The sequence below is a fragment of the Rhizophagus irregularis genome, chromosome 14 (genome assembly GCF_026210795.1).
Source record: "Rhizophagus irregularis chromosome 14, complete sequence".
In the NCBI taxonomy this organism is placed as follows: Eukaryota; Fungi; Glomeromycota; class Glomeromycetes; order Glomerales; family Glomeraceae; genus Rhizophagus; species Rhizophagus irregularis.
In genome coordinates, this window is record NC_089442.1 from 1,983,027 (window position 1) to 1,995,823 (window position 12,797).

The 12,797-nt window shown below is 27.1% G+C and overlaps 3 protein-coding genes across 3 annotated transcripts; 2 read left to right on the plus strand and 1 right to left on the minus strand.

The window, feature by feature from the left end:
* Positions 1-3,731: 3,731 nt before the first annotated feature.
* OCT59_006114 (uncharacterized protein) lies at positions 3,732-6,364 on the minus strand (the record flags this gene model as incomplete). The annotated part of the gene is made up of 9 exons (XM_066141049.1): positions 3,732-3,769; positions 3,859-3,932; positions 4,028-4,129; positions 4,214-4,315; positions 4,391-4,403; positions 4,523-4,843; positions 4,934-5,085; positions 5,248-5,453; positions 5,525-6,364. The coding sequence occupies 9 exons, from the start codon at positions 6,362-6,364 to the stop codon at positions 3,732-3,734; spliced, it is 1,848 nt and encodes a 615-aa protein (XP_065997881.1).
* Positions 6,365-9,308: 2,944 nt separating this feature from the next.
* OCT59_006115 (uncharacterized protein) lies at positions 9,309-10,402 on the plus strand (the record flags this gene model as incomplete). The annotated part of the gene is made up of 4 exons (XM_066141050.1): positions 9,309-9,753; positions 9,859-10,055; positions 10,122-10,317; positions 10,380-10,402. 4 exons carry the CDS (start codon positions 9,309-9,311, stop codon positions 10,400-10,402), a joined length of 861 nt encoding a protein of 286 aa, XP_065997882.1.
* Positions 10,403-10,453: 51 nt separating this feature from the next.
* OCT59_006116 (uncharacterized protein) lies at positions 10,454-10,879 on the plus strand (the record flags this gene model as incomplete). Its single annotated transcript, XM_066141051.1, has 1 exon — positions 10,454-10,879. The coding sequence occupies one exon, from the start codon at positions 10,454-10,456 to the stop codon at positions 10,877-10,879; it is 426 nt and encodes a 141-aa protein (XP_065997883.1).
* Positions 10,880-12,797: the final 1,918 nt, after the last annotated feature.

Genomic DNA, 12,797 nt, shown 5'->3' on the forward strand with positions numbered 1-12,797 from the left:
CACATCATTCTGGTAATGATATCCTCATATTTATTCTACAAATACTATATATATTGGTTGATAACGATTGTTAATATTCTGGTATCATTGTCCACTAACAACAAATTCGCAGATTGTGGCTATTCCTTCGGGATTCTGGTTATCCACTATTATTCTCCTCCGCTAACTCCTCCAGTAACACCTAAAAAAATTCCGCACAGGGCCGGAACTATGGACGTTTATGCCAGCATTATGATTTCACGTGTCAAAACAGTGATGACTAAGGGCATAACAAATAGGAATTTTACTAACCAAAAAAAAACGTGTCCCTCAGATACTTATGAAAAATGGAAATGTGGAGAGGTGGACACGTGATGATTAAATTTACCGTTGCGGAATTTTTTCTAAGATTTTCTGCGCCTTTATGGAGTAGCCTGCATCACGTGAGTTGATTTTTCAATTTCATTGGCAATTTTAGTGACACGTGCAGGAATATCATCAGAGATTTTTTGCCAGAGAAATTGCCACATGGTAGTGATCTCTAAGAATGTAATGAGTAAAAAACCAGCGGTATGGCCCAAAATGGCATGTTTCCCGAAGAGCTGAATGATGTGGTCACAAAGGGACCTGTTAAACAGGACATGGCTAGATAAAGCAATACGTTTGTTGGTGGGTCAATGTTTGATTCCTTAGATAATAACTGTTAGAGACTGTAATCTTTACAAAACCAGGAGACAAGATCCTTTAATGCTTATTCCCACTGCACGGGAAATTTAACCGCGTGCCTAACAAAAAGTGCTAAAGAGAACGATGATAATTTTTCACTATTTTTACATCATCTGGTGTGAATAATACAATCGTGATAGATGATTCATGGATTTTACCGCTGTTCATATCAAGGATGGTAACCAGGGGTAATTACCCAAAATAATGTGTTGAGTTACGCAACCTTATCCCAAATTGGTATAATGATCGAATAACCTCTTAATCACTTGACTTTATAAAGCAGAATATTAATAATACAGTTCAAAGCTGATGATACCGAAAAACATGACTAAGCGAGCAACATGAATATATTTCTTGGTGGATTATTGAGCGATTGTCATAATATTTTATTCAAATTTTAATTTATTGTTTAAATTAGAGGGTTGGTCCAATTGTTTTTTTAACAGACGATTCAGGCGCAGAAAGAAATGCATTGCCTGAATGGTAAAACTTATTTAAAAACATAAAAAGAACTATTATTACAGGAATTCGCCTTTTGTGTACATTCCATTTCCTTCAAGCATTTAAAGGTGGCTTCAGGACTCAAAACATAAATTAACTAATAAGGAAGTTGGAACACTCATCATGAAAGGACAAAGAGAATCTTATATGCGCAAACATTTGTAGCAATGGATGCAAATTATGATTAAGAGATTTTTGTAATTACCAGCAGCTAATGAAGCATTTTGAACTTACATGGGAGCGCCAAGAATAGTGAGCTTTGTCCTTTCGTATAGACCACTGATGGTGTGATGGAAATAAAATTATCAAGAAAGCAAATAGAAAAAAAGTAAATAAATTTGTACGACAGACTGTGGCATATATTATATAATCATTTTTTATAGTATGATCATGAATTTCATTCTAATATTTAATTTAAACATAAAAAGTGGTTTATTGAATAATAATAAGTTACTTGACTTTTTCTATTCTTATTGTGATTTTCAAATATTTTTAACACCGTGCAACAGTTTACTGAAATTATTCTAAATAATTTATAAAATTATCTTCACCCAAAAGTGCGTCAGAAACAAATATTAGTACATTCGTATGTCAGTATTCGACTTAACAATTTCTTATATATATAAAAAATAGAGTTTATTTATAATACGTAACATTACATTATTTTCTTATACAGTTTAACAAAAGATTAAGTCGATAAAAAATTATTACTGTATAGCACTAACTAGGTAGTAGGTACCCCATTATAATAATATACTTAAGTATGATAAGTATGATATGTGGTTAAGAATTTTAATTCTAGTAGAATTAAGCAAATTCCGGCCAATTTTTCCATGTTCCTTATAATTCAATTTTTAAATAGGGTAAATTGATTTATGTCCGGGGTATTTTAGTCAGTGATATACAAAATTCATTATTATACCACAATGGTAAGTAAAGAATTAAAATTTGCTCTTTAACCAAGGTTGAAATCTATACATTCGGAAGTAACAGATAACAATCTAAACATAAATTAATGTTAGTCATAACTATTCTTTTGAAATAATAACTCTCCAAGCGTCTTAAAATATTCTTCTCCACAATAAATACAATTTTTGTACTTTTTATTAAAATAAAGTAATATTAATAAATTTATTTTAATCTAGATAAGAAATAAATAATAATATCATTATTTATACGTAAAAATAAAAGTATGTGAATAAAAATCTTTTAAGAATATTATTCGATTTCTTTAATTTTTTCAAATACAATTACAAAATCTTCTTTAATATCATCGACATGTTTAAATAATTGTGAGGATGTATCACAAAAAGTCTTCACGTCATCAAAATAATAACATAAATAAATAAATAGTACATAATAGAAACCATCTTAATTAAAAAAAAAAGTAATTTCCAAATGGAAAAAAAATTCAATCAAATTAGTTTGGCTTACTTTACAAGACGTAAAGAAATAACGCCATTACGATATCATCAACTATCTTGCTTCTACTCTTAGTAATAAAATTTCAAGACTTTTAACATGATATGACCTACATTACATATAATTTTTGAACGTAAGCACGAATTCTTTTTGTATTTGAATTTTCTCCAAATTTAATGAAGTAAAATAAAAATGCAATTCACAAGTAATATCCTCATTCAAGTTAGCAAGCGAACCCAGTTAATGTGGTAAATTCAATTTGTGTAACAAATGAATACCGCAGCGTTTATGAAATAAATAACATACCTCCTACTACTCTTTGTGTTTACCATATATTTATAGTGAACAAAAAAAAAAGATATGAATGTGAATGTGCAAGTTAATAAGCCTACTTAACCTCTAAACCATTTATTTATTATTTGGCTTTTGTCATTTTACGAAAAATTATTACACGATTATTAGAATCGTGCGTGCGGACTGTACCGATGATTTTTTTCATTTCTAATCATAATAATACGCACACTAATCCTAATGATAGTATAATAATATTGTTATTAGAACGGGCTATATCGGTCTTTGAGACTTTGACAGATATTTTGACGCCTGTTCAATAATACAAAATATTTAAGTTTAATTTTTTCTATGTCAGTAGTTATTTGTAAAAAGTAAAAACTATAATTCTAAACAGTCACCAAAATTCTAAAATTATAAATTATGTAAGATATTTCTGTCTTATAGTAAACTTGGTGATAAATTCATTGGCAACGAACGATAATTAACATTTTCTTCGTAGTATAAATTCATTTAACTTTACGTGATCCTCTCTCAAATTATTACGTCCGGTGACTTCCAAGTAACAAGTATTATTACTCATTTATTCGTTTTTATTCTACATTTACTTTAAGTATATAAAAAATAATAGACAAAAACGTTATATATTTATTATATTTGTAGTCTCTAGTATATGAAATAAAAAAAATTATAAATTCAAGTCTCAAATAAATTCTAATTTCTTTTACATTATTTTCTTTTAATAATGAAAAAGTCTGATAAAAATTATTGAAAAACATATGTTGATAACGAAATATTTTAGTTCTATAGTTTTATGGATAATTGGAACTAGTTTTAATACGTTTTCCTGCTTAATATTTTTTTTTAAACAAAAAAGTTAAATATTAATGTATTAAAACAAAACAAAGCAAAATAACATCGAGCCAGATAAATATTTACCACTATTATCATGAGTTTCAAGTACTCCGTTTCTTCTCTTTTTTAAAGAGGTTGAAAAATTTTGAATTGTAGAACTTTTAAATTTTGTAATGATGTACCAAATAAAAAATAAATTCATATAATTAGTAGTTTCAAATAAACCATTTTTTTTATTGTTATTTTTAAATACCTTTCAATGTCTATATCAAGCTCTAATTCTGCTGAAATATAATTAGATTCTAAAGCAGTTGAAAAATTTTGAATTGTAGAATTTAAATCCTGTGATGATAAACTAAACGAATAAATTTAATAAATTCAAATAATTAGTTACGTCATTTAAGAGCAAATTCTTTTTGTTTTTTGTTATTTTAAATACCTTTCGGTGTTTATATCAAACCCTAATTCTGCTGAGATATAGTTAGAATTTAAAGTAGTTGAATAATTTTGAACTGTAGAATTTAAATTTTGTGATGACAAACTAAACAAATAAATTATCAAATAATTAGTTACGTCATTTAAAAACAAACCAATTTTTTTTTGTTATTTTAAATACCTTTTATTAGTGTCTTTCTAATTTTGAGACATGATTAGAATCTGAAAAGTATAACAAATAATAAGTATAACATATTTCTTACTAATTATATAAATAATGAATTTATATTACAATCAATCTTTTTTGTAATACCTTGCTTACCAAATGAAATTGTTGATGATGAATAGATGGATGTACATTTAGAAATTAAAGCACTTAATGGCCTACTTGTATAAATAGCTTCTGAATGACGTTTTTCAGCAAATTCGGGTCCAATCTTCTTTGATTTTATTAATTTCGTTCTTTTTGCTTCAGCTTGATCAAATTCTGCTCCATTTACACGCCTAAATGCCCACCTATCAAAAGTTGAGCGAATGATTTTTATAGAAGGTCTTTTTTTGGGATCAGCATCCCAACAACTTTTCATTAAACTAGCATAACATTCTGGTGTATCATCTGTAATTCTGGGTCGTTCTCCATCAAGAATTTTATAAATAAGAGTATGATCATGTTCAACATTATAAAAAGGTTTACAACCTGTTGTAAGTTCCCAGATAATCATACCAAAACTATAAATATCAGCTTCTTTAGAAAATGCAGACCCTTTAAAGATTTCTGGTCCAATATAAGGTATTACTCCATATATTTCATCATTAAATGATTTATTATTTACAGCTTGTGATAATCCTAGATCCCCAATTCTCCAACGATAATTTCTACCATACAATTATTTTTTAAATCAAATAATATGTTTCCACTATGGAAATCACGATGCATAAATTTTTTATTATGAAATGTCTCAAGTCTAAAAATTTAAAAAGAATTAATAATCTAAATTTAATGATTATAATAAATTAATTAAATTTAAATAAACGTACCCTCTTGAAATTTTCCATAGAATATGTAGTTTTCGATTATTCCATGTAATTTTTGTAAAATTCTTTTGCAAATACTTATGCAAATCTCCTTCTGACGCATATTTCATAACTAATATATAATCATTTAATTCAGAATCTTTTGTAAAACCATAAGTTTTGATAATACGACCACTATATTTTTTACAACATTGTTGATATAATTTTAGCTATTAAATTTAAGTTATATTAAAAATTAAATTTATTTAGTAAAAAATTGTAAGAATATTTTAATATTTACCTCATTTAAAAAATATTTGGCCATGTTTTTAGATTTTTCAAATCTTTTTAAAACAACAATTTCGGTAATACATCTTAACCAAGTTGCTTTATATATAATACCATAACCCCCTTTTGCTATTTCTTTGATATCCGTAAATTGAGAATATGGTATCCATTCAATTACACCTTTTTCTATTTTAATAAAGATAGGGCTTAATATATCTGGTACTCGAAAATATTTATCGATATTTTTTATAATTTTTGAAAATTCAGCTAACTTTAATTTACATAAATTATCATATGCAATATTACTAAAAATGAAATCATCAAACTCACTATTTATAGATGATATTCTTTTACATTTTTTACATTGAGACTTATATACAGGTCCAAAAATAATATTGGTGGTTAAACAGTATCTGCATCCAGTATAAAATATATAACAGTTCGCACAATACTTCTGACAGTCTGATATATATGTACACATCGAGTCGCATGCGTCACAATGGGTTCCATCATGCCACCATGGTAAGTAAAGAATTGAAAATTGCTTTTTAACTAAGGTTGATTCTATACATCCGGAAGAAATTAAATAACAATCTGAGCATAATTTAAATTGCTTCATAATCTCACTATCTGTTCCTTGATATAATGATTTTCCACATAATTTACAGTATTTTTCACTTTCAATCACCTTATTGTATAAAGTGAGAATATTTTTATCGGGTCCATAATAACTAATGATATTTCTATTTAATTGTTTAAAACATAAAATTCTCACACAATTTACACAGCATTCTTGAATACTTTGTGGTACCTTTGTCCTGCTTATTTCATGTTCATTACACTCCAAGTCCATTAATAGTATACGTCCAAATAAGTATTACTATCATTTATATCATTAATATAACTCGATAAACATTCTTGGCAATAATTTTGGAAATAATGAAGAATCTCAATATATTCTTCTCCACAATAAATACAATTTTTATCCTGCCTATTAAAAGAAATAAATTTAATCGGTATAGGACTAGACTTTAATCTTGGCGTTGGATCAAAAAATTTTTCATCATTTGTAGTATTTACAAGCTCCATTTCATTATGTTAATTAACAAGTATTGATAACTTAATTAACAAGTATTGATAACGATAAAATTTGGAAATTTTGACTGTACTGTATTTATATCATTATTAAGAGTTTCAATTCCGTTTGTGATACAGAAAGTGTTTAAAGATTTTCTCATGGAAAATTCGTTAAGAATTTCTTTTTTGAAGTTTTTATTATTATGGGGTTTTATTTGTACATCAGTCACACAAACATGGTATATATATACTACTTGGAATAAAAATGTTCTGCATTTTTGCCACGAAATATTTGGAATATTCTAGATTACAACAGAAAGTTCTTTTTTAAATTTAGAAGGATTTTATTAAAGGCCATTATAACTTATTTAGTTGGCGCATCAATTAGGTCCACACTAATCATATGAGAATGGTATACATCATCAGCTGATTCTAATAAGGCTAAAAGAGAAAAAATAAAGTATAATTATTAATTAACCATTTTTAATAAGCTAGATTGGCCTGATACGCGATGACCAGTTAATCGATATATTTAATCGCATATAACATATTAATTGTATTACTCCCATATTAATTAAAAAGATTAATTTGTAACTTATCTATAAAAAAGAAACAGCAAATAAAAAATTTGGTTAGAGTTTCATGTGATCGCAATACGTTTATTAGAAGTTTAGAACCACAATTTCACGGGGTAAATGTGCCTCCACAGCCGTAAATTCTCGATAAGAATCTCTTCTAAAGTAAAACTAGCTGTGATCTGTTGCTTGCAACGGGATTAATTTATGTTAATATGCCGCTCGTCTACAAAATTTATACCCATGACCTTTTTCCTTTTTCTGCTACAGGCTTGTCTTTCTTTACATAATCTTTTTTACGTTTATAAAGGCACCTCAACTTCAAATATTTTCTGAAAAAAGCCATTTGGATTACGCGAGCATTAACAATACTTCACATTATATTTATAGAAAAATTGATGCATAGTATACGAAAGAAGTATGGCAGCCACATTGGGCTCGAAAAATGGAAATTTTTTTTTTTTATAGTAAAAAATTTTATCACGTGATTTTAAGTTTTTGGCCAAACATATGAAAAATTTTACGTATATATAAAAAAAAATGCTGGCCGGCCGGGTCATTTTAAAAATTTTATGTCACGAGAATCTAAAATTTTTTTTTGCCCGGCCTTAGTATCATGGAAACATATCTAATTTTATATCATTAAAATTTACTACAGCTTGGAAACAACCAACAAAAAATCACAATAAAAAATGAACGATAAAAACAATAATAGCAAAAAAAAGTCTTTTAATGGCATTAATTATTATTAATAATTAAATAAACAAAACTCTACAAAATAAAAATAAAAAAATCTATTTAACAAATCACAACTAACTAAAAAATTTTTTTTTTTTGGTTTTTGAAAAAAAGATCGAAAATGAAAAACTATTTTCCGGTTTGAACGGAAAAATAATTATTTTCGGTATTGAACTAAAAACCGAACAGTTTGAATCAAAAAAAAGAATTGATTAAAAAAAAAAAATTTATTCTTCTGTATTGAATTAAAAAACCTAAAAAACCGGAAATAAAAAATTTATCTTCGGTTTGGACCGAAATAAAAGATTTAATTTTCGGTACTGAACTAAAAGTGAAAAACCGATAATTAAAATTTTTTTTTTGAAAAAATTTCAGAAATTATAAAATAAAAAGGCAACTGGATAGCTTCATTGTTGCGGCCGATCACATCGTAAATTAAACTTTTTTTCGTTAGCGCAAAAAAAAATTCAATTATCTGTTATTAAGTCATAAGGATGCACACATGACTCTGACAGCCAATCAAATTATGGAATAGATCAGGCGCAGACGTATCACGCGGTTCTATGCTGCGGGGGACTATTCTAAATGTCAGATGGCCAGATTTTTAAATTACAATCGAAAGTTCATTATTATTATTATTTTATTTATTTTAGGTAATTATTACAAAATTATATCTATTGTTTATTATACTATTGTACATTTTAATTATAAAGTGATTTTTTTTATATGCAAACATAATGCCATGAGCCCATGACAATTAAAAAGCTCATAATGAATAATTATTGACAAAATATATTTAATATAGTTTACACTTAATAAGGAAATATTTGTAACATTTTTTAATACTTTGTATAAATAATAATTATGAACGTCCAAGTATCAATTTATTGTTAATCCGTAGCATTAATTAACTAACAAAAATAAGAACAAATTATTTATCCCAAAAAGCCTTTCATTGGTGTCTAACGATTTGTTTGAATTTGTCACACATTCCGTTACAAATTTCCCAGAGTAACCTAAAAAAAAATGAATATTACTATGCCACCCGTATGGATTACCCACTTTAAATTTCCAGGAGTATCTTACAATTTTTTCTTTTTTGTTGCATTCTGGTAAGTTGGACACATGATTTTTCCCACGTCCTTTTTCTTGATTATTAATATTAATGATTTTTTTCAGTACCTGTTCTAAATTAGCCTAAAAATTGAAAAAAAAATCAATTATCAACCATATTTGGTTAATATAATTATTAATTCTATCTTAATAATTACAAATTTTTTACCATAGTTATTTTTTTTTTTACACTAATCATACTTGGTTACCAATTTTGTAATTTTAAGTCGTATTTAAATAATCTTTAAGTCGTTGAGTAGGTTCTACTCATCATACTAATAAAGTTTCTTTAGTATGGGCAACATTTCTAGTAGCAATCCAAAGTACACTTCAGCAAGCAACAGCAGTTCATTCAGTTCAAGCAAGAGTCCAAACAACAGTACAAACAAAGGTTTAAGCAAAAGTACAAACGACGATTCAAGCAGTACAAACGATGGTTCAAGCGACGACGGTTCAAGCGACAGTTCAAATGAAAGTTCAAGCGATAGTTCAAACAGTAGTTCAAGCGATATTATTCGATATAATGTAATCAAAGATAAATTAAAAGATGAGGAACTTGATAAGTCACTTGAGTTGTACAAACGACAGCTTAAGCAAAAGTACAAACGACGGTTCAAGCGACAGTACAAACGACGATATAAAAGTGACAGTACAAACAATGATTCAAGCGATAGTTCAAACGGCAGTGATATTAGTCAGTATAATGTAATCAAAGATAAACTAAACGATGAGGAACTTTGTGAGTCACTTGAGTTGTACGAACAACGATTCAAAAGCGACAGTACAAACAATGGTTCAATCGATAATATTGATTGATATAATATAATCAAAAATAAATTAAAAGTTGAAAAAATTTATAATTCACTTGGGAAGGAGGAACTTAATAAATTGATACTTAGCCTCGGGGATGAAACAAGATTTTTAAATCGATATCTCAAGCTTGATGATAATCATTTGGATAAAATAAATAGAGATTTGCAAAAATTAGATCGCCTTCAAGGAAATAATTTTATTCCAAGTGAGGAAGATGGGAGGGATTTGGTAAATGATCTATTGCGGCGCAGAAGGGAAACTGACAAATTTAATGTTTATTTGTTTATTGAAAAGCTTTCAGATAATCGTTCGGACAATTCATTTCTTCGATATTTAGCAAATTCTCTGTTTAGAAACAAATATGGAATGTTCCACGTTGGATTAGAGATAGATGGAATTGTCCTAGAATGGGGCACCGGTGACGCTGGTCCTCATCTTATTTATCCAAGAATCAATACAAATCGATTATATGAAAAGATTGCACATATTCGTATCAATTACGATTCAAATTTTGATCGAGAATTTATCTTTACATCGAATATTTTCTTGCAGAATTGGAAATATCATCTACATAATTTTTTGTCTGTCATCTTAGATATAATGAGAAAGTTAAAATCTTTTGCTATATGAGAATTGGTATTATGCCTTCTAATAAATTACAAATCATTGCACAAAAATGTGTTAATTGGAATAAGAATTTTTATTATAATCCAGTAAATCGTAATTGTCAACGTTTTATTGAAGAAATACTCGAAACACTTGGTTTAAAATTTAATCCTGAAGGCGAGTTTAAAAGGTTTCTGGATAGAATTGTTGAGTATGCAGATGATAGATTCTTGTTCGAGGATAGAGAGTTTCTTTCGAGACAAGAACTTGATCAATTTACTGATCAGAATTGGGATAAGATCACAAATGTTTGGGACAAAAAATTACTATTATGTTATTCAAATATGATGAATAATATGTACAAGTATAAATATGACGAAAAATGGGGTCCTATTAATAACAAAGAAAAATGGTTAGTAAGAGAATACGAACTAAGAACAGATTAAAATGTATATTTTTTATTTTCATATTATAGTTGTGTATTTATATTTATTTATTTTCATGCTGTGAGGCGTGAGCTGCTGAAAATTAATAAAGTATTACTTATTGTTGCATTGAAGTTCTATTATACGTAAATGAAAAAAACAAAACTAAATAAAATTTGTACGACAAAATTGAGGTTAATTACTCCACTAGCCGGTAATGATTTTAATGCTGGCCAAACTTATCATAGTGCGGGTCAAATTATACAGTATTACAAGCGTGATCGAGTATCGATCATCACCAATAAAACTCACCGTCTTTTAAGTTGAAATTATGTAAGACTTAAAGAGTTCATACGCTACCGTATTTATTTTGCAGTTTTTTAGTTTTTTTTGAAATAAAAATGCATATTATCTCTATAAGATACTAAGCGATCAGTCATAATTTATTAACATTATTTTTTTTAATAAACATCAAACCTGATAAATTATTAATACTTGTTTCATATTTGAGTCACGGAACATTTTAATTTCTATAGTTCTACAAATAATTGAAATAATTGGAACTAGTTGACTATTTTAAATGTTTAAAATATAAAAATAAATTATTATTAAGTAACATAAATATGTATTAAAACAAAAGGCAAAACAAAATAAAATAATAAAATAATATCAAGCTAAATAAATATTTATGGTTATAGGTTCTAAGGTTTAAAAATACTTCATCTCTCTTTTCTAAAAAGATTGGAATTAGTTTATTATTAGTTTAACAAAATTTTGATCAACAACGATGTTTGATAAATTAAAAATGTCAATTATTTATCGATTCGGACCTAAATTAAAAATGCAAATACATTCATAACCGATTTGACAATGTTTTAGAAAGTTTTTTTTTTATTATTGTGGACTTTTGTTTACACGTTAATTTTTACGAAAACTTATTATTTATGATTCCTTAATGATTCGAATTTTTTATATAATTGAAAATCGATTCATTTTCCTCGTACTATGTAAAAACTTGAGTTGCCAACTCGCTATCGAGCTGGACAAAAGGTATATATATCATTACTTAATATCATGTAAACATCTAAAGCATTAGGATTAAAAAATGTGCGGTTAAATCTTTTCTTTGAAGGAAACACATTCCTCCTAAACATCGAACGTGATACATTTCACATGATGTTTATACAATTATTAATCCACCGGCATTAATTTGATCTTCAACCAAACCTAAACTAACGAAAATAGGTTAGAACAATTAACAATAATTTATTAATAACTAGCTGGATTCCCGGGCCTAGCTAATTAAAATTATGAAAATCAGATACCTTTCTGCTAAGCTGTTATATAAAGTCTAGAATGGTTATTAGCATTAATTTGGAATTTTGTGGTAAATAGGGAATCATAGGCTGTGTATGACAAGTGATTTTACATTACATTGACAAAATAAAATAATAATAAAATATAAATAATATGCAATACATTTTTTATTATATAATAGTTATTATAATAGTTATAGTGATTCATTAGGAAGCCGGGCAAACCTAAAAAAAACATCCAAAGAATCATTAGACCTAAAAAAAGGTACCAAACTTTAAAAAAAGAAAAGAAAAAATGATTAGTAATTACAAAAAAGAATTTTTTTAAAAAAATTAAAGATATAATTCAAATTAACCTTCACTCTGAAAGGCACCACCAAAACCTAAAAAGAGAAAAGGGTTGTTCCCTACAAAAAAAAAGTTAAATTAGTGACATTTTTTTAAAGTTTAAAATTCATTTCAGAACTTACCTAAAGTTCTCAAAAAATTGATCATCTACTAAAAACAAGAAAAGAATGAAACATCAATAATGTTTCATTAAAGAAATAATGTTAGGAAAATTTTATTTACCAAAATTTACATCTGTCCCAGGTGTTGCAGTACTGTCTAAACTACAAAATATA